General features: G+C 41.4%; 1 protein-coding gene across 4 annotated transcripts in view; it reads right to left on the reverse strand.

Moving 5' to 3' along the window:
* The window catches only part of ARHGEF28 (Rho guanine nucleotide exchange factor 28), a 262,171-nt gene that overhangs the window by 30,653 nt on the left and 204,161 nt on the right, over window positions 1–27,357 (reverse strand). For all 4 annotated transcript variants that reach the window (XM_069750483.1, XM_069750470.1, XM_069750491.1 and 1 more), the window contains 12 exons: window positions 25,427–25,556; window positions 22,254–22,380; window positions 20,457–20,512; window positions 17,506–17,557; window positions 12,184–12,319; window positions 11,933–12,054; window positions 10,274–10,414; window positions 6,476–6,723; window positions 3,309–3,431; window positions 1,723–1,840; window positions 1,085–1,339; window positions 532–608 (listed from right to left, as the gene is read on the reverse strand). In XM_069750483.1, the coding sequence (XP_069606584.1) occupies window positions 532–608; window positions 1,085–1,339; window positions 1,723–1,840; window positions 3,309–3,431; window positions 6,476–6,723; window positions 10,274–10,414; window positions 11,933–12,054; window positions 12,184–12,319; window positions 17,506–17,557; window positions 20,457–20,512; window positions 22,254–22,380; window positions 25,427–25,556 (1,585 nt within the window). The remainder of the gene's footprint in view (window positions 1–531; window positions 609–1,084; window positions 1,340–1,722; window positions 1,841–3,308; window positions 3,432–6,475; window positions 6,724–10,273; window positions 10,415–11,932; window positions 12,055–12,183; window positions 12,320–17,505; window positions 17,558–20,456; window positions 20,513–22,253; window positions 22,381–25,426; window positions 25,557–27,357) is intronic.

Here is a 27,357-nt window from a genome sequence, read left to right on the forward strand (position 1 = left end):
ATAAAGTATTCTACCATGTTGTTCTACACCATGAAAAAGCCATACCACCAGAGACTGTCGGCTAACTGGAGCCCTAGGAATATATCTGGCATACAATCCGAGTGTTTGCCACCATTTATCACAAAAGGGCTGTAGGAGACCCTATAATCAGCCAATTATTGGGAAAGTGCTCTACCAAAGACACTGTGTGAGTGGATAACACTAATGTTACATGAGAATGCAAATCTTTTGTGCAAAATGGCCCTAGGTGAATGAAGATCACCCCTCCCATTACAGTGTAAGGCATATATTGTGCTTCAAAGGAAAACTAAAGAGTAAAAATAAAAGAGGGCAAAAAATGGACAAATTCCATCAACTTGTGAACATCAGAATAGCCGTACAACTGATGAAACAGGAGACAATGGGTTCTTTGGCTGCACATGTAGGGCTGGTACAAGGTTTCCAGCTGGCGGTACGTTTACTCGCTGCTGATCGCTTCATTGCTCCATGTTATTAACAGATTAATGAAAACCAGACTGGATGCAAACTCACCACTGCAGCAAATACGTATTTCTGATCCTTTTCTTGGAGAAACAGTAACACGTCGGATAAAAGTAGAGCTTGAATATCTGAAAGGAAGGGAACAATGGTAAATACTGTGGAAATTGTGGAAACAAAAAAAAAAGTTACTAACACAGAACAATTCACCCGTTAATATAAGCGCAGACATGAATAGTGCACATATAAACCGTCAGCCAGCGCAGCCATTATGGGAGCTGGCACAAAGTCCTCCGGGCTCGCTGCATTGGCCAGAAATATTCTTCACAGGTCAAGGATTCCAGCTTTCCTGTACACCTCCCTGGATTCAATGGTCATCGCCCCTCTCGCCTGAGCAATCTCTCTTTTTTCTATAGAGTAGCGAGTGCTCACATTTTTGTTCCCAATCATTGCTCAGTGTAATCCCGTCTGGCGGACATTGGGTTTGTGGCGATTGCATCTTTCATGGCAGCATTAGACGTCCTGCCCTGTCTGCATAAAAGGGGGGACTTTCACGGGTCACTAAAGGGTTAATCTGCAGGTGAAAAATCCCTGGGTTTGCCTGCACCTTTAAATCTCCCGGTGGCAGTTTTCCATAGGAGGACGCCATCGTGTAGCAGCACCCGCTCTCGGATTCTCAGATCCTGCTTGGTAAAGACATGGCCATTCTTCATTTTCGTGAAGGTCTTATTTTCCATCTTATTTAGAAACTCTTCCAGCTTTTGTTTCCTTTCAAAGTCGCTGACTCGTAAATCCACGGCGGTGACCATGTCCTTAATTAGGCTGAGGGCTCGGCTAAGGTCCTTGTGTTCCTCTGTGCCATCTAAGGAGAACACGAAAAAGCACAAATTACAACAAGTGTGCGATGAATTACACGAAGAGCGCCGCCTATAGCACGCTACAATGTGGAAAAACGCCCTCAAGAATTTATGTGTAACTTCATGTGTTCACACTTTGCTCATCCCAAACCGTTTTGTCAGGGGGCAGTATGAGCACTGCAGCCAATCAGCAGCCACTGATAAGCTGCAGCGGTCACAGAACATAATAATGTCAGGCAGGCAATCATGCGCCAACATGGCCGTTCTATATACACATAACATTTACATTGTACAATCAGAGTAAACATATAGGTTGGAGAAAACAGAAATCCATAATTGCCATTCCTGTGTTCCCTGTAGGTGGCGCTGTAACATCCATATTACTGACCAGGGGTATATCGTAGTATTCTCTCCACTAGTACTGGGTACTTGGTGATGCGCTGTGTTACCAGCAGGATGCATTCTGGGATTCCCCGACGACGAGCCTGAAGGTTACTGTTTGTCACCTATAAATACAAGAACATACTTAAAGCGTTAAATAAACTCTCATTTTTTTATTACTATTTTTTACATACAGTATATAATTTTGTCCAGCATGGAAAGTTATGAAATTTTGCAAATGACCAACAGTGAATTGGTCTATAAAATACATGCATGTAGCCGACTTCTAAACCTCTGCTTTTCCCCATTATACTTCACTGCTTTCAGGACATCCTCACGGAGTACAGATGATGGCAGTGATGGGCGAGCACCTGTTGTGTTGTGCTGAGCTGACCCATCACCGCCATCATCTGTACTCCAAATCCGTACGTGCTATTTTACAGAAATGAAGACAAAATGTGATTCGTAAAGCTTCATAGATTTTAAGCTACACAAAATGATGAAAAATTAAAAAACTTTTTACTTACTCTTCTAAGTCAGTCGACATTTTTGCACAAAAAAAAAATAAAGCAGATGCTACAATAATTGTGTGCAGAGATCATACATCCAATATAGATCCCAAAACAAAGCATAAATAACTTCCAAAATCAAAAGTTTAGTTCCTCTTTAACAGTTTATTATCTGTATCCTTATTTTATACCTGTAAAATGTCTTAAAGCGACACGTTTGATGATAATAATAGCAATTATCAGTGATTTAAAGGTGAACTTCACAGACACCTTAACTAAACTTGATTGCAATTCTAGAAGTGTCCACAGTGAGGTGCTGTAGTACATGAAATAACCCATTGACATGTGACTACTTATAATAATAATAATAATTCTGGATCCCTACTTATGGACACAGTACATGTATTGGAAAAGGTTAGTAGGGAGAGTTTACGTGATCACATTGGTAATGCAGTCATACAAGACTGTAACCTCCTTGTTACCCCAACATAGTAGCGTCAGTGTAATCTACAACATTGCGATGTGCGGACAAATATTATTTAAAAATCCAGATCTCATGCAAAATTAATTAAGAGTTAAGTGACTGGTAAGACCAATGATTGGCTTTAACAATCCCATGCTGTTTGTTTTGGGGGGTTTTGTTCCATTTACCGGCCCTTTATGGTTCACTAAAATGGTGGCCAGGCATTTTTTTTCCTCCTTGCAAAAAGAATCACAAAGTGTTTGAACTTGCATTGAATTGCAAATTTCAGGAAATTCAACTCGAACTCTTTTGTCCTTGGAATCCCCTCATCTGTACCCAGAACCTGTCAATGTGCGAACATTATTTAAAGGGAATCTATCAGCGCCCTGCTGCCCCAAACGCCACCGTCATGGCAGGAGTGCAGATTCTTTACTCTAATAAGGGGTTTGATGTGATTTGATAACGCTGCAATCAAGTTTTATTCTGAAAGGACACGTGCTACAGAATCAGGACTAGAACAGAGGAGAAGCGACAGAGACAGATAACAGATTGATAGGTTAGACAGGTGATAGAGAGATAGAATAGACAGACAGACAGACATAGAAATACACAATTTCTCACTTTTAAGAAATTCTGGAACTTTTTGTTTTGCTGAAGTTCTTTGAACAAATTCACGGCCTCGATGTGATGACTGCAGAATTCTCCATAAATCCTCTTCATTTTCTCAGCGTTCTCTGCAGAAAACTGTATAAGAAGAAATGCAGCCAGCTAGTAGGGGGCTTATATAGGGGTGGAGACCGCTTCTGCCTAAATAAATCTGTGCCCGCTTCACACAATCGCATTGTTACATTCTCGCTGATCGGATTCAAGACCCTAAACTTGTCCTAGTGCTTCACCGGGTGGCACTTATCGACAGAACGGTTGGCAATCCCACGTCTCGTGTAATATTTCAGAAAGTCCAGTTGATAAAAGATTTATGAAACTTCAGTCCAAACTGAAGTATACATTCATGGACTGGGTACTTGGCACACGTGGGCACTTACCTAATCTTCACTCAGAAAAGTTGCATTAATGAAACAAAGCAAAAACACAAGTATCCATATTTCATTATTAAAGGGGTTCAGAAATCTTTGGGGAAGAGATATATATCTACTATATAATTCTCTAAGGGTCACTTCCGTCTGTCTGTCTGTCACGGATATTCATAGGTCGCGGCCTCTGTCATGAAAATCCAGCGACGGCCATAGTCTGGCAGCGAAATGGCCACTGCTTTACTGCCCTGCAGTCAGCGCTTAGCGGTGACACAGGGTTAATGTCAGAGTTAACGGACCGCGGTGTAACGCACTCCATTAACGCAGCTATTAACCCTGTGACCAATTTTTACTATTGATGCTGTGTATGCAGCATCAATAGTAAAACGATCTAATGTTAAAAATAATAATAATAAAAAAAAGGTTATTCTGACCCTCCGACGTGGCGCGCTGTCCTCGGCAGTGCAAGCAGCAGGTTCCAGTGGCACGGATGCTATGCGAGAAGGACCTGCCATGACGTCACGGTCATGTGACCGCGACGTCATCACAGGTCCTGCGCTCATACCAACCCTGGGACTGGAAGCTGCCGCGTGCACCGCACACAGGTGCCAGGACTTCAAGGGGCCCTCGGAAGGTGAGTATATGTTTATTTTTTATTTTAAGTCTTTTACCCAAGCATATAGTGCCCACATTGCTATATGCTATGTGGGCTGTGTTATATACTACATCTCTGTGCTATATACTATGTAGCTGGGCAATATACAACGTGACTGTCCAATATACTACGTGCTCTGTGCTATATACTACGTAGCTGTGCAATATACTATAAAACCAAAAACATGTGGCTGTGTTGGTTCTGTTGTATACTACTTCGACTGTGCAATATACTACGTGGCTCTGTTAAATACTACGTGGCTGTGCAATATACTACGTAGCTCTACTATATACTACTTACGCGGTGTTACATACTGCGTAGCTCTGTTATATACTACGTCGGTTGTGTTATATACTACGTCACTGTGCAATATAGTACGTAGCCTGTGCTATATACTACCTACATATTCTAGAATACCCGATACGTTAGAATCGGGCCACCATCTAGTATATAAATAGCTAGCTAGCTGGATAGATAAAATTTTATATATATTTAGATTTTTTTTTTGTTCTACTTAAATGTATGTATTTGGGGAAAAAAATCATTTTTGTAGCCAAGTTTTATTCAAAATGTTATACCGTTTGGCTTATTAAGGCTCTTATTTTCACTGAACATATAGCTTGGATGTGGTCTGTGGTCATAAATCAGCTTAAAAGAGCTACAAAAAAGAGAGAAATAAATTATTTGCAAACTCACCAGTAATACATCAAAACTGACAATGAGCTCACTGGCACATTTTCAGTTAACTCATTCTGAAGCAGACAATGTACAGACAACACAGAAGCTACAGAAAATTATTTAACCCCAAATTACATACATTTAATTTAGGAAACATAATGTCCACAAAACCTAGGCTATCTGTTTTAAGATTGTTCTCTGATGAAGAACAGCTTTCAGTATATCTTATGTGATGAGCATCGTATCTATGTAAAATATCTGTAACTGAATTACTGATAAATAAGCCTAAGTAGTGAAAAATGCTGGCATGTAAAAACAAAAGGGATTCCTCAGTATGTATAAAAGTCTGTAAGCTCAAATTTTATCGATTTTATGTCCCAGTACAAATAAAACTATTTGTATATAATTTTTTATTTTACCATAAAGGAGTCCCATTTGAGTTTACAAGTTTTAATGGTGATGTGTTTTTCCTGGGAAAATCTTGGCGGAAACATGTACATAAAAAATGGGATGTCTGAATGGACGAAAGGAGATAGAGGAAGAAAGCTGACAGAGCCAGAGGCAGTGTGGTTGTGAGCTCTGTAAGCGAAGCACCAGGTTAAGGCTACGTTCACATTTGCGGCTTTGGACGCAGCGTCGTGGACGCAACGCACGACGCAAGAAAGACGCAAGTAGAACGCATGCATTTTTGACGCATGCGTTCAACCCTTTTTTAATATATAGGGTCTTTTCAGTGTCTCTATTTTTAAAGTAAAGAACGCATGCGTCCTACAACGCACAACAACGCAAGTACTTGCGTCTTCTGCGTTGCCAATACACTTCAATGGAGGTTTTGAAGCTTCGACGACGCAAATACAACGCAAGTGCGACGCAAGCGTTTTTTTTAAAATTTTGGACGCAGAAAAAATGCAACATGTTGCGTTTACAACACACTGCCAGGTGCGTCGAAAGGACACATGCGTCGCAAAACGCACCGAAACGCATGAAAACGAACGCACATGCGTCCCCAATGTTAAAGATAGGGAAGCATGACGCGTGCGTTGTTTTGCGGCGACGCCGCTGCGTCCAAAGCCGCAAATGTGAACGTAGCCTTAACCAGCTATATGAAGGAGTTGTAGAGACTCCACAGTAACAAAAAAGAAGAAAATGTTCAATGAAGACCATGTATAAATTTGCTTAATGCTGCATATAGGAAGAAGATAAATAATGATTTTAAAAAATCCATAGACTTTATGGCCGCCCAAAATAGAGCTTTATACCTAGTACAACACTGATTTACAATGGGTGATAAGGACTAAACCTACGGGACAATAAGACAAGCACTGTCTGGTGATGGAGACTGGCCGTTTATTAGTGTGTTTCAAGATGGCAGTACATACTTCTAGCCATATTAGGCTACCGAAAAATGACTTCATGTCCTATACCTGCTGTACAAGGATATCTCCTATCCTGTGGATCACAAAGTTGCCGTCATTTCCCTCCCTGGACTCCTGCTTCCTCTCTCGCAGGTTATAAAAGAAGGACTTGTGGCTTTCCAGCAGCTCATCGAGACAGGGGAAAATCTTATCCACAGTACTGTGGTCCAGCTGCAGCTCCTCCTTCATCCCCTTCCTGAATATTTCAGACATAATGAGAAGGGTCTGGATATGATGCAGTTCCGTCTGCATGAACTCTGAAAGGAAAAGAAAAAACAACAACAGGATAACACGTTACACCTAAAATAAACGATCACCCGCAAGACCCCAGCATTTCTATGAGATTCGATATCGAACATTTGCAATCTTTTATAACATTAAGGCTATGTGCACACGCTCAAGATTTCTCGCAGAAAATTCCTGAGAATTCCGGACATTTTCTGCAAGAAATCCGCAAGAAAACCGCATGCGTTTTTGCCGCGGTTTTTTCCGGACACTTCCCAATGCATTTTGGAGTGCAAAAAAAACGGAAAATTAATGAACATGCTGCGGTTTTTACCGCGACGCGTTTTTTTTTCGCGGAAAAAAACGCATCATGTGCACAAAACATGCAGAATTCATTCTAAATGATGGGATGCTTATTGTGTGCGTTTTTTTGGCGGTTTTATAGCGTTTTTATCGGGAAAAACCGCGAAAAAACCGCAACGTGTGCACACAGCCTAAAGCTGTAACCTTAGGACTGTTTCAAGCTAGGAACCAAAGTTCGACTTTTTTGTTGGCCCACAACATGGGAACACATTATACCCAAGCTCTGCCAATAGCGAATGGATATGTGTATCAATGATTCTATCAATTAGTCTCCTTCCTTTTAATCCCTCACAGCCACGATTATATTAATATTGGAAAAATAAGGAACAGGAAGAGAGAGTTCATTATGGATCTCTTCCAATGTAATTACAGCTAATTTGCTTACACTAATATACAGTAATCTATTTTACCTCCCCCTTTCTCCGACATACAGACGATTAGAATTTTTATTATAAGCTTTTCAGATACTTGTGACTATATTTTCACATTTTCAGCAGAGCCAAATTTAACCAATAACTGTTTTTTTTGCACAGATATAGAAGTTAAAACTTTTTTTTTATAGGTTTTTCATCTGTAGCAGCACTAATCACGCAGACATTATATATGGGTTGTGGAGAACCCTTTAAAGAGGTTGTCCGGGATTTTTTTTTTCCTACTATGGGCCCAAAACCTAATAAGCAGGTAGCTGCTCCCGAAACAACTACCAGCCTGTTGTACCCGGCACCGCCACGGAGCGGTCAGCGTCTTGATTCACAGCCAGCTCCCCACAGCTAAGCAGCGGGGAGCCGGCTGTGAACCAGCATGACATTGATAGTCACGCCCTGTCAAAAGAGCAGAGCAGAAAAGAAGCTGCTGTCCTATCAATGTGACATCATTGGATGTCGCTGAATCGCCTGCCTGACTTACAAGTCTCCCCTGAGAGAGCTTATGGTCTCGATAAGCAGAACGATTACCTAACTAGACCCATAAAAAAGGCCTCCCACCCAGCCAATTCGTACTGCACCGATGAAAGCCCACAATCCAACACGTCTCTATTTTGGAGGATACTCTTGCTTGGCTATTTTTTTTTTCTACAAGTAGCGTAACTTGAAACGTGTGGTCTCCAGTGCAAACAGGGCCCCCCTGACTATTACAGGGATAACATAAAAATATGACTTTTAGGATTACTGTCCACCAAAAGGTGGTGCTAGACTTCCAGTTCTCTTCATCATTGAAGAGGATATTTGCATATTTAAATTCCTTGAGGAGCATTGCATGGCCTATAAGTCTCCTTACGCAGGTTTGGCACTCTCCATTTAGAAAAGTTAGGCCCCAGGTATTTAATACGATTTCTGTTTTCATGTGTTCCAAAAGGTTCTTTTTGGGCCCTCCTAGGCTCCAGGGCACGGGTGCGACTCCAACCCCTATATAGTTACACCCCTGATTCTTAGTCATGCTAAAAGTCATATTAGAGGGTTGAGCAATGACTTATCGGATAGCTGCAGCCCATAGATGGCACTAGAGGCCACATTGTCTCTTCTGGAGAAGAGCAACATCAGCACACAGTTTTCAGTGTAAGGGTATGTGTCCACGTTCAGGATTGCATCAGGATTTGGTCAGGATTTTATGCAGGTAAAATCCTGACCAAATCTGCACCTGAGGTCACTGGCAGGTCACCTGCGTTGTCCTTGCGTTGTTTCTGCAATGTAAGGACATGCTGCGTTCTTAAAAGACGAATCGCATGTGCGCTTTTGCGGGTCTGCCGCATGGGTCTTTTAATGCATAGTGGAGACGGGATTTCATGAACTATGCTGTAACATCAGGACGCTGCGTTTTTGACGCTGCGGCTCAACGTAGCGTTTCCTGAATGTGGAAACATACCCTAAAGATAGGTAAAGTTGTCAAATCCATGTCTTCGTACCTTGTTTTCGCTTGAGATTTTAGAAAAAAATAAAGAAAAACACTACACACTAGCCATGCACAGCTACTGGACCTTCTCCAGAGAACGTTTCAGTAGGAATACGTTACAGTCCTAGGAGACCAAACCTTCTGTAGGACAACTTCTCTGCGCAGATCACAATTATTCATTTTTAGACACATTCATTCTCTCATCTTACATGTGAACATGGCTCGCAAGCAATCCAACACCTGTAGTCCACCGTCAGATCTGCCAGAAACATGGCCGGACTAGCAGGGGCATGGAAATATGTCTGACCTGCAGAAACCGTGTTCTACCAGGACACAGGATTTCCCGTTTTCATCTCCAGACAATTATTTGAAGTTAAAAGCGCAGAAACTCTCTAATCCTCTGTTTATATTCCACCAATGGAAAGAAACCATTTAACAAAGAACTATAAACATTACTGGATTGAGCCTGAAAATGTCTCTTTGAAGAACATAAACAGGAATAAACCCTAGACAGGGTGGAAAAATGGATTTCCTCAACTCTCCTAGTAGAAGACCTGGTTGAAGCGACGGTGTCATCAGAAAATGACCTATTGTTGAGATCAGGCTTTTGTATTAAAAGTATTTAAAATAAAAAATGGCAATTTTTTTATTTTTTAAACAAAATGATCTTTATCAAGTAAATAAAATACACCTCTATACATAGCTTATAATAAAGGATCCACCATTCACATTAAGTGATGTTACAGCTGCCCTGCACAGCCGGCATCCACATCTAACAGCACGGACCGGAGCGTGCACTGATCGCGGCTGTTTAAGTGCAACCATCAATCTTGGGCACAATTCTGGGGAGCTGCTTTTTCGGGAAATCATGTTGCCAGGTCATTTTTACCGAATACTGAATACCCGAAAAACTAAACCCAAAATACCATTAAAGAATTGCATATTTTTCACTTTTTCACCTTGTGTGATTGACAACATTCATTTTACCATATAATCTAATGAAAAACAGGGAGAAAAGGCCAAACTACAACTTGCCCTCCGAAACACGACTATATCAGCGAACAAATAAAAAAGTTATGGCTCTTGGAAGAAGGCAAAAGCGCAAAAATGATAATTGGCTGCGCAGGATCAACGTTAATAAGTTAATTAAGGAGATGGGTAAACTCTTTGTTATTTAGTATTACAAAATATAAATCATATAACAATGTAAACAAATTTTTTTTTTAGATAAAAAAAAGAAAAAATGTAGAACTATAAAAACAGTCTAAGCTTTATGATTTGTACATGTTCTGCTTATTTCCTTCCCCAATTCATTGTTGCAAAATAACTTACCAAAAATAACATCTTGCCTTTTGATGACATTTTTTTCTTGCTTATGACAGAAAGACGACTCCACGACTGAGCTCCACGACTCGGCCTCAAATTCCAGAGTATCACGGCTGAAATCACTCCACAGGGCAGAGTCCACAACATCTAGGAGCAAAGTCGGGAAAGGGTTCTCAGTGAAAGTAGCTCATCTGTGAATAAAGACTGTTCTCCACAGCTCTGATGACATGGTTGTATGCGGTACACCAGCCCTACAAGCAGGACACAACAGTTCCTGTAATAATATACTGTGGTCCTTCAGGTTACAATACCTGCAGCTAACAATGGGCTTTCTTGGGCCCTTATAACTTGAAATCTAGTGTAACTTACAATGCTGCAGGCTCTGCAGATCGGTGTCGCTGGGAAGTGCCTGGAAGGCCTAGGCAGTCAGAGTGGACTTTTTAGAGAGAAAAAAACAAAAACTATGACTGGTCACAGCCAATCAGAGCATCACTTTAGCCGCAATAAGGGGGAAGTTTAATACTACAGAGCATGCAAGAACGGACTGTCTACTAGTGCGTTGCTACAGTGCAGTTGTCCTGTCTTCTACCCATGTTACAGGTCCATTGCTGCTCTCTATCTGTGCTCCCATCAGTCCCGTGTTCAGCTGTTCCTGTGCTGCCAGCAGTCCCGTGTTCAGCTGTTCCTGTGCTGCCAGCAGTCCCTTGTTCAGCTGTTCCTGTGCTGCCAGCAGTCCAGTGTTCAGCTGTTCCTGTGCTGCCAGCAGTCCCGTGTTCAGCTGTTCCTGTGCTGCCAGCAGTCCCGTGTTCAGCTGTTCCTGTGCTGCCAGCAGTCCCGTGTTCAGCTGTTCCTGTGCTGCCAGCAGTCCCGTGTTCAGCTGTTCCTGTGCTGCCAGCAGTCCCGTGTTCTGCTGTTTTCAGCAGCTTTCATTTTTGTGTAAAGATTTACTGTAACTGGTAAACTGGTACCTATGTAGCCTAAGGGCCAGTTATTAGTTTTCTAGAGAATTATGGTTGTAAGTTACAATATTGATTTTAGTGTGAGACTAAAATTAAATACTTGAAATACTGGAACTAGAGGAACATCAAGGGAAGATAACTCCTTGCTTTTTTATAGTTTCTTTTCAAAGGGGTTAGCTCCTCGTTTTGTGGTTAAAGTGGTTTTCCGGTCCAAATTGATAAGTCTGCAGTCACTCTGTGCACACACTGTGCGCTGCACTTATTCGCCAGCTTCTCACCCAGGACTGGAGGGTATGCGTGCGTTATACATACTCCCGGCCAGTGCCCACTTAGTTGCCTGGCTCCATACACTTGTATTGAGAGAGGCAGTGCCCCGACTAGCGACCCTGCTGTCCACTGGGTGAGGCCGACTAAAGGCGCGGCCTGACTCCATACAAACATATGGGAGACCGCGCCCACTGGCTGAGCCCTGGCTCGCATACATACCCCCCGATCTGGGCTCAGAAACCGGCGAATCCCCCACAACACACAGTGCATGGAGCGTAACTGCATACTTATCGATTTGGACTGGACAACCCTTTTAAGTGAGATATGAACTATGCCTTGGACAGTGTGTGTTCCATTTAGACTCCTGAAGATTCTTATCATATTAGGTTCAGGTTTTTTTTACTGGACAGTAATGATAAGAAAAAAATTTGTATACTACCTTCTATGGGAAAAGTATCCATTGATGGAGGGGTTCCCACTGACTGCAGTGGCTCTTCTGACTGTGATCTGGATCGAGAGACGCTTGTGTCACCATCAGATTCCAATGACTGGTCTGATCTTCTACATGGAAAGAGAGATTACGAGGAACATGTAACAATCCCAAAATTATGTGAATGGACACAAGGAACCAGTTACTAAAAACAATGAAAACTATAAGTTGTTCATTCTCCTAACAATGTGCTCTCATACCTGTCTACACCCAATACAGGCAAACCTCGGCAGGGTGCAGTAGACGGCTGACCAGTGTCTCTTTTTCCTAAGGATATGGAGGTGGAGGGAGGTGATGTTGAGAGAACGGGTTGAGGGATGTCCTTGAATGATGAATCTGTAATGTAGCAGTAAAATATTATTACTATGCGGTAACTTTTTTTTTTTTTTTTTTCCACAAAATAAGGATATGTATAAATATATTACAAGTCCACGCTGCAAAATGATAGACCAAGGTGAAAGACAAGGACCACCAAGCAATAATGTACAGCATATACTTAATATCTCTGGTCATATATCACTTGGATTATTTGGGATTTGACAAATTTAGTCAATTCAGAAAATCTCACACACAAATAAAAGTCTATAACTGATGCAGTTTTTCGGGTGTGCTGCATTTTTAAAAAAATGTTAATTCAGTAGTAGTAGAGAAATTCTAGGCTTTCAAATAAATGGAAAATGTTCTTAAAACAGGTTGTCCAGTATTATCAAAGTGGTTTTCTGGTGAAATCAAGTTATCACCTATCCGCAGAATACGGATCATGGGGGTCTGACATCCACTATTCATGGGGGACTGACATCCACTATGCATGGGGGACTGAAATCCACTATGCATGGGGGACTGACATCCACTATTCATGGGGGACTGACATCCACTATGCATGGGGGACTGACATCCACTATTCATGGGGGACTGACATCCACTATTCATGGGGGACTGACATCCACTATTCATGGGGGACTGACATCCACTATGCATGGGGGACTGACATCCACTATGCATGGGGGACTGACATCCACTATTCATGGGGGACTGACATCCACTATTCATGGGGGGCTGACATCCACTATTCATGGGGGGCTGACATCCACTATTCATGGGGGGCTGACATCCACTATTCATGGGGAACTGACATCCACTATTCATGGGGAACTGACATCCACTATTCATGAGGGACTGACATCCACTATGCATGGGGGACTGACATCCACTATGCATGGGGGACTGACATCCACTATGCATGGGGAACTGACATCCACTATGCATGGGGGACTGACATCCACTATGCATGGGGGACTGACATCCACTATGCATGGGGGACTGACATCCACTATGCATGGGGGACTGACATCCACTATGCATGGGGGACTGACATCCACTATGCATGGGGGACTGACATCCACTATTCATGGGGGACTGACATCCACTATTCATGGGGGACTGACATCCACTATTCATGGGGGACTGACATCCACTATTCATGGGGGACTGACATCCACTATTCATGGGGGACTGACATCCACTATTCATGAGGGACTGACATCCACTATGCATGGGGGACTGACATCCACTATTCATGGGGGACTGACATCCACTATTCATGGGGGACTGACATCCACTATTCATGGGGGACTGACATCCACTATTCATGGGGGACTGACATCCACTATTCATGGGGGGCTGACATCCACTATTCATGGGGGGCTGACATCCACTATTCATGGGGGGCTGACATCCACTATTCATGGGGAACTGACATCCACTATTCATGAGGGACTGACATCCACTATGCATGGGGGACTGACATCCACTATGCATGGGGGACGGACATCCACTATGCATGGGGGACTGACATCCACTATGCATGGGGGACTGACATCCACTATGCATGGGGGACTGACATCCACTATGCATGGGTGACTGACATCCACTATTCATGGGGGACTGACATCCACTATTCATGGGGGACTGACCTCCACTATTCATGGGGGACTGACATCCACCATTCATGGGGAACTGACATCCACCATTCATGGGGAACTGACATCCACTATTCATGGGGAACTGGCATCCACTATTCATGGGGGTCTGACATCCACTATGCATGGGGGACTGACATCCACTATTCACGGGGGACTGACATCCACTATTCACGTGGGACTGACATCCACTATTCATGGGAGACTGACATCCACTATTCATGGGGGACTGACATCCACTATTCATGGGGGACTGACATCCACTATTCATGGGGGACTGACATCCACTATTCATGGGGGACTGACATCCACTATTCATAGGGAACTGACATCCACTATTCATGGGGGACTGACATCCACTATTCATGGGGGACTGACATCCACTATTCATGGGGGACTGACATCCACTATTCATGGGGGACTGACATCCACTATGCATGGGGGACTGACATCCACTATTCATGGGGGACTGACATCCACTATTCATGGGGGACTGACATCCACTATTCATAGGGAACTGACATCCACTATTCATGGGGAACTGACATCCACTATTCATGGGGGACTGACATCCACTATTCATGGGGGACTGACATCCACTATTCTTCATAGTCTGAGGTGGAAATTGACACCTATGGACACGTGTGAGGAGGTTTCTGGAGAAGAGGAGACATTTTTTCTAGTCTGATAACGGCTAAGCAATATCTGCTCTCAAGCTTAAAAAAGAAAAATATCCTGCAATGCATATTTTTAAGACCTCTCCATATCTTATGTTCAGAGATCGTAATTTGTATTAATCAGAAAGATTTGTGAATGGCTGGAATGAAAGGAAACATGCTGTACAATGAGAAGGACAAAGATAAAGAGCCGTGTTGTCAAACACATGTAATCATTTGAAGAAGGTCATCTATGCGCCGGATGACAGAAAGCCATCCAGTATCAGAACACTGTTTCATTTCTCAAGTATGTACACATGGCGACTTATAGACGCCAGAAAACCAATTGGGGTATTCAAGCAGAAGATGTTTCAGGAAAATGCTGGCAACGTTTTTCCTGTTCTGTCTTCTTTGCCGTCTTTTCTAATATCTTTTGCAGCAACGTTCTTATTTTAAAATCTATGTACCAATAATGAGCGACTTCCAGACAGAAGCCGCCAGAATAATGGACCGGTCACTTTTTCAAAGTCTAAAGTAGTTAAAAGAAGTTAAAAAAAAGACTAAACAAGTGTTGAGTAGGTGTTTATTTATTTATTTTTACACTGATGTGCATGTGTTCATTATTTTTGTAATTTTTTAGCATTTTTTGGACACAAAAATTCTGAAAAGACGCCCGTGAACGAATATTATTATTGTGGAACTTGTCTCCGCATTCTAGAGTATTGAAGAATGCACTGCAACATTAATTATACAAATATGCAAAGTGACATGTAGCACAACGAGACTTGGGGAAAAAGCTAATTTTCCAAAGTAACTAATACATGACCTTTAAAAAAAATACCTGGTTGAAATCTGGTTGCAATGTCACTATTCCCTTGCATCAGTTTTTTGTGTTCCTCCCCAATGTATAAAGCAGATTCATTCACTTAAAATTTTAGCGAAAATATCTCAGTCTGAAGGTCAAATTAACTTGAACATTTATACTATAAAAATATGTTCACAGATAGCAGATTTTCTGCAGATTTCTCCCCCAGCGTATGTTGTGTGCTGGTCTTGTGGTGGATTTGGACTTGATGAATTCTACACGAACAATTGACATGTTGCAGATTTTTGAGTCTGTGTCGCAGGTCAATTTCTGCCACATGCTGATAAGATTTGGAGAAATCTTATTACTTAGCCAGCATTGTATTACTGTGCAGATTCAGACTAAATCAACGTGGAAAACCTGTGACAACTACACAACATGTGAACATACCCCAAGGACAGATTCACACACAGGACGTACAGGGGTTGGACAAAATAATGGAAACACCTGGAAACATCAACAAAAGTTAGTTTAATATGGTGTAGGTCCACCTTTTGCGGCAATTACAGCCTCAATTCTCCGAGGTATGGATTTATACAAGGTGTGAATTGTTTCCAAAGGAATTTTAGCCCATTCTGCAGTTAAAACACCCTCCAGCTCTTTGAGCGACGATGGCGGCGGAAATCGACGTCTAACTTGAATCTCTAAAATCGACCATAAATGCTTAATAATGTTGAGGTCTGGGGATTGTGGGGGCTAGATAAAGTTGCTCAACTTCATTAGAATGTTCCTCGTGCCATGCTTTAACGATTCTAGCTGTATAAATTGGTGCATTATCATCCTGAAAGATGGCGTTCCCCTCCAGGAACAGTGCTTGAACCATCGGATGCACTTGGTCTCCCAAAATGCCTAAATAATCTCGGGTGTTAATTCTTCCATGAAGGGATATCATTGGCCCGGTGGATCTCCACGAAATAGCACCCCAGATCATCATAGAACCTCCACCATGTTTTACGGTTGGGAGAAGGCAGTCTGGATGGAATGCTTCTTTCGGCTGTCACCAAACGTACACTCGGCCGGAGGTCGGAAATAGGGTAAACGATGATTCGTCTGAGAATATCACATGTTTCCACTGCTCGAGGGACCAATTCTGGAGGTTTCTACACCACTCAACGCTTGGAAACATTTGTCATTGAGAGCAGCGGTTTTCTAATTGCAGCTCTCCCGTGGAATCCAGATTTGTGCAGCTCCCGACGAACAGTTTTCGTGGAAACTGGGTTCTGAAGGTGTTCATTGAGCTCAGTAGTGATTTTCGGAGCCGTGGTCCTGCGATCCTCTCACAATTCGCTTTAGAGTCCAACGGTCTCTCTGTCAACTTTGACTTTTGTCTGGACCTGTGCTTTGCTGCGGACATTTTTCCTTCTTTTTCAAACGCAGTCATTACTTTGGAGACAGTACCTCTTGACACGCCAAGCATTCGGGAACTTTCTGTTACACTAGCGCCTTCCATACGAGCACCAACAATTTGGCCCCTTTGAAAATCCAAGAGGTCTGTCATTGGTATCAGGTTCTCATCAATGTTCTTACAATTATGCAAAACAAACAGTTAATTTACATACACATAACACAAATAATCAACTACAACACATTACCATATGTCACGGTTTGCATGTTTATCACATGTTCGAAGATTATGATGCCAAAACGTTAGCTGTTTCCATTATTTTGTCCAACCCCTGTATATTTGCAACTAAATCTGATGCACAGAGGGTATGGGTACAGGATAATAATGGATACTGACACGTAACATCTCTGTAGCTACAGGCAGAAGATGACGAAACAGTTTATCACAAAATTATTGGGGTATTATAATTATGATCCAAAAAAAAAAAAAAATTAAGTACACCCGTTAGCCCTACTGACTTGAGTGGAGCTGCAATACCAAACCGAGCCCGTGTACTAGTGTGGCACAGTTCTTGGAGAAAAAGTAGGCCATTTATCCTTCCACAATCCTTTTAACTCAATCAACATCTGTGTGCCCGAGATCTTAGATTCAAATAAAGCACATTTACACTCACTTACTTGAAATGACAGCTGGCTGTTTATACTTTGAATTATATCGGTCCTGGAACTTCTATGAAAAAAACAAACAAGAAATTTTATCAACAAAAAAAATTGTATAAATAATTATTAATATGATATGGCCAAGATTTCACATGTCGCAACAGTAAAAACCTATTTCTGAACCATCCTACACTTAGTACAATTAGTAACAACTGTTTTTCTCTAGTCGCCAACCATAATTGGGTGTTTTCAGACAGAATCAGATTGTGAGCTAGAGATGAAAAGGTGCATCAGACCAGAAACACATTATATGCCCAGACAGGTTCAGGTTTTGAAGCCCTGCCACAAATCACAGGTTAATGTCATGAGCCGGATACAGGTCTAATGATGAACCGGTCTGCTGCACATAATAGGGGCAGACTGGCATCCGTAGGCTGGGATTTACCAATATGGTGGCATCACGTATACTGGTTCTTATTCACACACAAACATATTATATAAACATACACACACACACACACACACACACACATACACATACACATACATTATATATATATATATATACACACACACACATACATTATACACACACACAAACACACATATTATATACACACATATATATGTATTATAGATGTATATGCCGTATATACTCGAGTATAAGCCGAGATTTTCAGCCCACTTTTTTGGGCTGAAAGTCCCCCTCTCGGCTTATACTCAAGTCATACCCAGGGGTCGGCAAATATCTGTATGGGGCATCTTATGTGGCCATGTGCAGCATTATATGGGGGCAAATATCTGTATGGAGCATCTTATGTGGCCATGTGCAGCATTATATGGGGGCAAATATCTGTATGGAGCATCTTATGTGGGCATGTGCAGCATGATATGGGGGCAAATAACTTTATGGGGCATCTTATGGGGTCATAATCAACATTTGTGGAGCATTATACGGGGCAAATATCTGTATGGGGCATCTTATGTGGCCATGTGCAGCATTATATGGGGCAGTTATCTGTATGGAGCATCTTATGGGGCCATTTGCAGCATTATATGGGAGAAATATCTGTATGGAGCATCTTATGAGGCCATAATCCACATTTGTGGAGCATTATATGGGGCATATTTTAATATGGAGCATCTTATGGAGCCCATCATAAACTGTATGGAGCATTATATGGGGCTCCTGATTCAATATGGATATTCAAAAACACTTAACCTACTGATATCTCAATTAATTTTACTTTTATTGGTATTATTATTATTTATATAGCACCATTAATTCCATGGTGCTGTACATGAGAAAGGGGTTACATACAGGGTTATAGATATTGTTCACAGTAAACAGGTTTACAGTGACTGACTGGTACAGAGGGGAGAGGACCCTGTCCTTGCGGACTTGCATTCTATGGGGTATCTATTTTTATTTTTGAAATTTACCAGTAGCTACTGCATTTTCCACCCTAGGCTTATACTCGAGTCATTAAGTTTTCCCAGTTTTTTGTGGCAAAATTAGGGGAGTCGGCTTATACTCGGGTCAGCTTGTACTCGAGTATAAACAGTATATACATATCTCTCTACATACATACATATATATATATATATATATATATATATATATATATATATATATATATATATATATATATATATATATATATATATATATATACACACACACATATATACACACACACACAAACACACATATTATATACACACACATATGTATTGTATATACGTACACATATATTCCCTCAATCCAATTTCAATGTTTCTAACACAAAGTGATATTGGCATAAACTTACAAAAATATTTTACTTTGGCCCCTTCGATTGCAAGTTTTATACCCTACCGTAAATTGCAGGATTATAGGTTTTCCTTCAGGCACCGTATAAATGCACACAGAAGTGTAAAGAAATTCTGTAATTCCTGCATTTTTGAAAAATATTGTCGAATCCAACAAGAAGGAAACTGATCAGAGAACTGAGCACCACTTATAAGTCTTAGGAGTAATTCTCCTGTCCAAATTTATGGAACAAATATGTGATGTCCGCACCAGCATGTCTCCTGACACAAGCTCAGGCACCATGAGTCTCTTCACTTTGGGTTAGGAGATTAATGACCAGCCCGAACATTATGTTCTGAACGTGCACTGTGAACGATGGACATGTGAAACCAACCTAAGGCCGAGTGCAGATGGCCATATTGAAAAACGAGCCCGCCGCATTTGCAAATTTGAGGGCCTGACTGTCTCCTTGTGCTCTCCATGTGTTCTCATCCGCACTGCAGGTGGGTGCTGAAGCAGCCGTTACACTGAAAGCATTATTCTGATCCGTAAAACAAAACCTGCATAGCGCATGCTGTGACGTTTCCCACGCAGACCATTGATCAGTGTGGAGAATTGTCCATGTGCACTGGCATTGTGTTCATGTGCTCCATGTATGCAGTCTGCGGCACACATGGACAGCACACTGACCTATATGCTCCTCTGAATAAGCCCTTAGATTAATTGCACTTTTACGTTAAGGTGTCACCCAGCTTTGCACCTAGCATGTAGCCACAGTGCGGCTGTCAGAGGCCTTCATATAGATTATTAGAAATTGGGCTTATACAGATCTATTCCCCGTCCCCATTATATCCCATACAGGCTCAGCTCAGGTCAGAAGAACAGCTGTATAAGATGAATAGCCACCTTATGACCGCCGACCCTGCTCTCCTAATAAATCCAATGGTATACCATCCAGCAACAAAAGCAATGTAGTATACTAAAGAGGCAAAGTGGGCAAAAAAACATGAGAATATGAGATAAGGAGCAAGAGAGAGAACAGCAGCCCATACCAGAACTATTTCACCCATATACATCCTGTCCTTTCAGGATGACTAGAGATATGTCAGACATAATCGACTATTGCCTCCTATTTGGTAGGTGTCACACCCTGTACTATATTCATTTTGGCACTCACCTTTGAACACGCAGGAGCACCATCTTTGCAGGCTTTGTGTATATTCACATTACAATCTGAAATGTAAAAAAAAAAAAAAATAAAAGTTGATAAATGTTCATATAAAAACTGCTGAGAAAATATAGTGGGGCGAAGGGGGAATCAAGATTTACAAGCCTGCTATTAGGCAACATGCTAGCCATGAATCTATTGCTGCCAGGCTGTGGATACACATACATGATGCGTCAGCCCCCTCCAGGGCTCAGCACCCTCATCCACCCATCTGTCCCAGACAAGGTTTTAAGTGCACGTTTCTTTTTCACTCCCCATTCACATGAGGCTGGCTTGGCACAAAGAGGTAAGACATTTAATGGCTAGGTCCCATGCATATTAAAAGGTACAGCTTGATATGGTTGGTTGGTTTTTCCACTCTTTGATCAAAAAGGCCAAGTAACTTCTGTCTTTAACGTTTACAGCAATATTGGAGCTCATGTATTCATTAGTCGCAGTGTGCTGATGCATCATGGATGTATAGGTTTGTATATTGGCCATATTTAGTATTTATCAACTTGTGCATTAATTTAATACTAAAAGGTGTGCTGGCCCTTTCTGAGGTTTACTCCTTCTACACACAGCTGTCCTTGGCACCATGTGTGATTGTACCAGTCATTAAGGGTTTACCTTTGAGGAATAGTTTAGGAGCAGGTATCTAATTACCATACTTAACACTCCACATTCCTTAATATCAGTGAAAAAAATAGATACATTACAAAAGATTACACAACAGAGGAGCAAATCGATCCAATGCAATTCTAATTCAGACTGAATTCTTGGAAATTTGCTGAACTTGGCAAAATTAAAGAACTTGCAATTTGCTGTGCCTTGATCTCCAAAAATGGCCACTATCATTTTATTCAACGCAGGGGACTGCATCAGTCAGAGGAAGCTCACATGACCGTGGGGATAGCAGGGCAGGCATCCGCATAATATCTTGTTGGTATCACATCACATCATAAAGTGCAGTCAATCATGAATAATTATAGCAGTCTGTATAAAAGCAGAAGCAGGGAATGCAGGAGCCATTTTATGGGGAATCTGGATAGCGAAAGGATGTGACAGCTCACAGCAAAAGAATTGAGATAGGGACAGAAAGCGATAAAACACTGAAATAACAAGAAAAATAAGGCTACATTGACACGTTGTGGCTGCAGTGCATTTTCTTTTTTATTCAATCACAGCAAAGACGCATAATTTTGCTGCAATTTTCAAAAACTGCTGCAAAATTAATGAAGTCATGGCAAAAAACGCAATGCAGCCACAACGTGTGAATGCAGCTTAATGATCACGTGTGTGTGACAGTACAGCAGTAAAGAAGGTTAGTAGGTGAGAAAAAGAGAAAAGCGTCATACACATTTTCAGGGCATTTAGATAATGTGAAGTGCTCTCAATTCACTGCAAATTCAATCTTCTAAAAAAAATTCAGCAAATCGGATTGATTAGAATTGTAAAAGATTGTCTCATCTCTAGACAACGGCATACGTAGTTCCCCACGTTGTGGTGCATTTTATACTCTTGCATCCTATATAGCTGTTTATTAGCACTTTCTTTTACACAGTCCTCTGTGAAAATCTGTACGCATTTTTTGATCAGCATTGAACTCAAAAAGAAGTAAAAAAAAGTACAATGTCCTCTATGGATGGGCAGATATTATAGATGAAATGCATCAATCACTACTCCAGAAAGAAGTCTGAGTGACGTCAGAGAGGGGATGAACTAACGAATATTGGTTCTGTAGATATCACTGTCGAGTGCACTTACTGGAACACTGGAAGGATTCTTTTCCCAGGAGAGCCTTTTCGCACACCAAACATGGAACCACACCTGAGAACGTGCCTGGGACAAACTGATGTCTGCTCACCTTCTCCTTTGATTCCTTGATTTTAGACTTTTTGGAGAAAAAAGAAATAGAACTATCAAAAAGAGCAAATAAGAGAACCTGGATATATATATACTGATGGTAATATAAGAATGTAATGTTTACACAGTTCCAAAATTCAATTCCTTCCTCAGGTACCTTAAATCAATGGAATAATACTGTATAATGGATTATCAATGGATAATGATTAGGACAATGGATCAATAACAGCAGAGTTACTACTTTGTAGGCGGAGTGCAGGTGAAGAGAGCAAGAGAGACTCCAGTGCTCACAAAACTCCAGGCACTTGTTATGGCAAATGTATCTGCCGCTATAACAAGACCCTTACCTATCTTGTCCCAATAAAATACCACTTATGTGTTAAGAGAATTTTGTTTGGGCCCCTTATTCACCAGGACCCTCGTGCGACCTCTTCTAGCCATATAGCTAATCTCCTGCCTCAATCTTAATACAATTAGTAACATACAGGATCCAAAATACTAGATAGTGAAGTAGACATAATTAAAGGGTGGTCCATCTAATGACAGAACAACAGTGGCAGCTAAATAGAGGTGTTGATATTGGTAAACCTCCAGATCTTGCTGTCGGGCAACCATGAGGTTCTGTAGATCAATTCCCACAAAACTGCATTTTTAGGATGTTCATTATTCAACCTGCCTGTCAACTACCTTTCCTAGCGAAAAGCTCACTGGTAAATATTGCATGAATGTGCGAGTCCGTGCTAGTACTAGCAGTGGGTGCTGGCCCCATACACCATTGACAGCTTGGTCTTGTATAAAGCAGTCATGGAGCATGAAGTCAAATAGGTAAATTATTACGGTGGCACCACGGGTAAAGATGGGACAATCCAAATTGCAGCAGTATATTCCGCGTGCCGCATATACCCACCTTGTTTCTCACGGATCGCCTAATTTTGCCAACCTAAACACTAGACGCCATGCCATGAAAGTTGGACCTCACCTGACATACCAGACAAAGCAAACAGATATTTCTCCAGTTAGGGTAAAACCCTCTAAAGTGGGGTTATTAAAGGATAGCTCTCTTTCGCAGAGCCAAGATGTTGGGTTGTAACTTCTACCCGACCTATTATAAATCTGTTAGCTCTACTTACAATATTCACATTTTACACATGGAGTCTAATGTCTCAGATGAAGCACCTACATAATCACAAGCTTTCCTGATCTGGACAGTGAGGACATATGAGTCAGATCATGTAATAATGAGGGAAAGGAGTCCATCCATCCATGCACAGGCAGTAATGAGATTTATCCATCATCAGTATTACAATGTTATGTTAATTACATTTCCATGAAACATGTCAGAAATGACGAAATGCCAGAGGCCAACATTAAATATCCAACAGGAAAAATAAGATGGGGAAGACAAATTAGATAATCCATTATACTGCTGACGAATGTATAAAACAATTAGGTCTAAATAAAGCACTGACCAGTATGGGACTCCAGCCAGACAACCACAAGTCTAAGAACACATTTCTAAGTCAATCATTTCTTATTAATGCACCTTAATGAGTGGTGTCTTTATAGGGCTTATCTCACTAAGGATCTGTATTGGGTTTTGTCTATTTTGTTAAAAGGGTTGTCCATTGAAAACAAGTTATCGCCTATTTACAGGGACCCTGGGACCAGCACTGATTGGCAGAATGGGGGAACTTTTATTCCCGTTAGAATGGAGCGGCAATGCACACGGTCAATCGCCACTCCAGTGTTTATGGGGCTGCCCCGTATAGCACTCGGGGTTTCACCAGCAGCTCTATAAAGGATGAATGAAGAGACGATCGGGCATCAGACTTGCAGCTCCATTTTGTAACGTGGACAAAAAGTTTCCCATTGGGTATAAATATCTATCACCGGCCAAACGGTAGGAGTCCCAGAGGTCAGAAGTATGTATGTACAGTTAACCATCTGGTATTTGGGAGCCTATACTTTACTGACTAATTGTATAAGGGTGAGGCGGGAGAATAGCTAGAGGGGGACAGAGGTGGTCAAACAAGGATGCTGGTGCATAAAGGGTCCAAAAAAATAAAACCTCTTACACATAAGTAGAATTATAGTGCCACAAGAGAAGTAAGGGCCCCTATTACATATTTTGCACTGTGGTCTGGAAGATTTGCCCTAAACCTAACAATGGAGGTGTTTATTATAATTTGGGTAGTATTTTTTGTATGCCAAGGCAGATACACCGCACATTTTCTGTCTGGATTTGTGGGTGAAAAATCAACAGAAAATACATTTACCATTAGGCCACGTACACACATTGAGTATATGGTCAGTATTTTACCTCAGTATTTATAAGCCAAGATCAGGAGTGGAACAATCAGAGGAAAAGTATAATAATAGAGACACGTCACCACTTCAGTATTTATCAACTTATTCCTGGTCTTGGCTTACAAATACTGAGGTAAAAAACTCACCAAATACTCAACATATGAACGTGGCCTTATCACCACAAATTATAAACCGTTTTTTTCGTGTCCTGTCTCTCTCCTAAAGGTTTCTGTGGTCAGTGAAATGTTGTGCATGTTATGCTCTTGTTGCTTACTAGAATTTTACTTAGTATATCATAGATTAGACTGGTATTCCTTAGGGACACCAAGTGTTTATATGCTTCATGGGAAAAATATGCAAATTAGCTCCTTCCCAAAAAGAAAAAGCCATTTCATTAGTGCCTCCCACTAGAAGGAGCTACTCTTCAAGCTTAATATTTGCATCAATTGCTCACAGATCAGTAATGGCATGTTCACAAGAGTGGCAGAAATTCCTACGTCTGTCCTATACATTTGCATGGGGTTTTCAAGAATCTATGTATTTGCTGCAGAGGCAATCAGATGTTAGGTATGGAAAAACCCAGGCTAAATCATCAACAAAATAACAAAGACCACTAAATTGACTCCAATAAACCAGAGTGTCCCACCGTGCCCCCATGTCACACATTGGAGGACCTGGAAGTCACCATTCATTTTCTTTTCACCCCAAAATAACATTAAATACATAGAAATTGGAACATTTAGTCAGAGTCTTTGCAAAATAATCACCTTGTCCTTGTTCTTATTGCGGGTACTAGACATCCGGCTCCTCAAGAAGCTGAACGTGCGACTCACTTTGTTCTTCTCACATTCTGGTTTTGCAGGGGTCATATACCGATCCCATTCCTCTTCTTCAATTCTGGAGAAATGGAAGTGTTTATTGAAAACATCTCACACATATATATTATTGTCTGATGGATGAAGTGCAGGTTGTGCGTGCCCAACATCTTGTATAATGCATGCTGTTCCTTCATAAAGGGTTTAGGACATGGTGGAGCATGGATCACTCCAGTCTGTTCTATCTACTTTCCAGGAATTCCCGCAGTGTCTGTGTACATGGCCAAAGGCCTCATACACAGATCCAGAAGGGCACCTTGCCACATCCATGGATTAAGAGAGCGGTGAGCATTTCTTCCAGTGATATTTAGAGGCTCCAAGAACTCATTTAATAATATAACAATCAGGAAAGACACATGAAGCAGAAGCAAACATTGGTAGAGTGGTAAATACAGTAAGGGCAACGTCACCAGGATTATGGCACCGTATACGATGGACCATAGACTGATACTGAACACATGTCTGTATAGACATATAGCTACACATCTCTACTACTGTAGGGCTATTCCCATTATAGACATTTAGGCTATGCTGAGACTTATACCATTTACACCTGTGCTCAGAACTGGGGTGTCCTCTCCAACCTGCTGAGGTAGCCGATGGCGGCTGCCTGCATTCGGGGGCAAAATTAATGGTGAAGTGGGTGTGCATAATTGTTGCCCTTTCAATTCATTCCAATGGGACAGAAACAGCCCATACAGTCCGACTACCAACTAGGTCCCTAGTTCAGGACATAGCTGACCTAGAGAGGGTACAGATAAGAGCGACTAGGGTTAATCAGGGAATGGGTGGACTGCAGTACCAAGACAGGTTGACCCCTTCATGACCCAGCCTATTTTGACCGCAATGACCTGGCCGTTTTTTGCAATTCTGACCAGTGTCCCTTTATGAGGTAATAACTCAGGAACGCTTCAACGGATCCTAGCGGTTCTGTTTTTTCGTGACATATTGGGCCTCATGTTAGTGGTAAATTTAGGTCGATAATTTTTGCGTTTATTTGTGAAAAAAATGGAAATTTGGCGAAAATTTTGCAATTTTCACATTTTAAATTTTTATTCTGTTAAACGAGAGAGTTATGTGACACAAAATAGTTACCGTAATAAATAACATTTCCCACGTCTACTTTACATCAGCACAATTTTAGAAACAAAATTTTTTTTTGGTAGGAAGTTATAAGGGTTAAAATTTGACCAGCGATTTCTCATTTTTAGAGCAAAATTTACAAAACCTTTTTTTTTTTTTAGGGACCACCTCACATTTGAAGTCAGTTTGAGGGGTCTATATGGCTGAAAATACCCAAAAGTGACATCATTCTAAAAACTGCACCCCTCAAGGTGCTCAAAACCACATTCAAGAAGTCTATTAACCCTTCAGGTGCTTCACAGCAGCAGAAGCAAAATGGAAGGAAAAATTGAACATTTAACTTTTTAGTTACAAAAATGATCTTTTAGCTACAATTTTTTTATTTTTCCAAGGGTAAAAAGAGAAACTGGACCCCAAAAGATATTGTACAATTTGTCCTGAGTATGCCGATGCCCCATATGTGGGGGGAATTACTGTTTGAGCGCACGACAGGGCTTGGAAGGGAAGGAGCGCCATTTGACTTTTTCAATTAAAAATTGGCTCCACTCTTTAGCGGACACCATGTCGCGTTTGGAGAGCCCCTGTGTGCCTAAACATTGGAGCTCCCCCACAAGTGACCCCATTTTGGAAACTAGACCCACAAAGGGGCTTATCTAGATGCATAGTGAGCACTTTGAACCCCCAGGTGCTTCACAAATTGATCCGTAAAAATGAAAAAGTACTTTTTTTTCCTCACAAAA

Source organism: Ranitomeya imitator, chromosome 1 (assembly GCF_032444005.1).
Source record: "Ranitomeya imitator isolate aRanImi1 chromosome 1, aRanImi1.pri, whole genome shotgun sequence".
Taxonomy (NCBI): domain Eukaryota; kingdom Metazoa; phylum Chordata; class Amphibia; order Anura; family Dendrobatidae; genus Ranitomeya; species Ranitomeya imitator.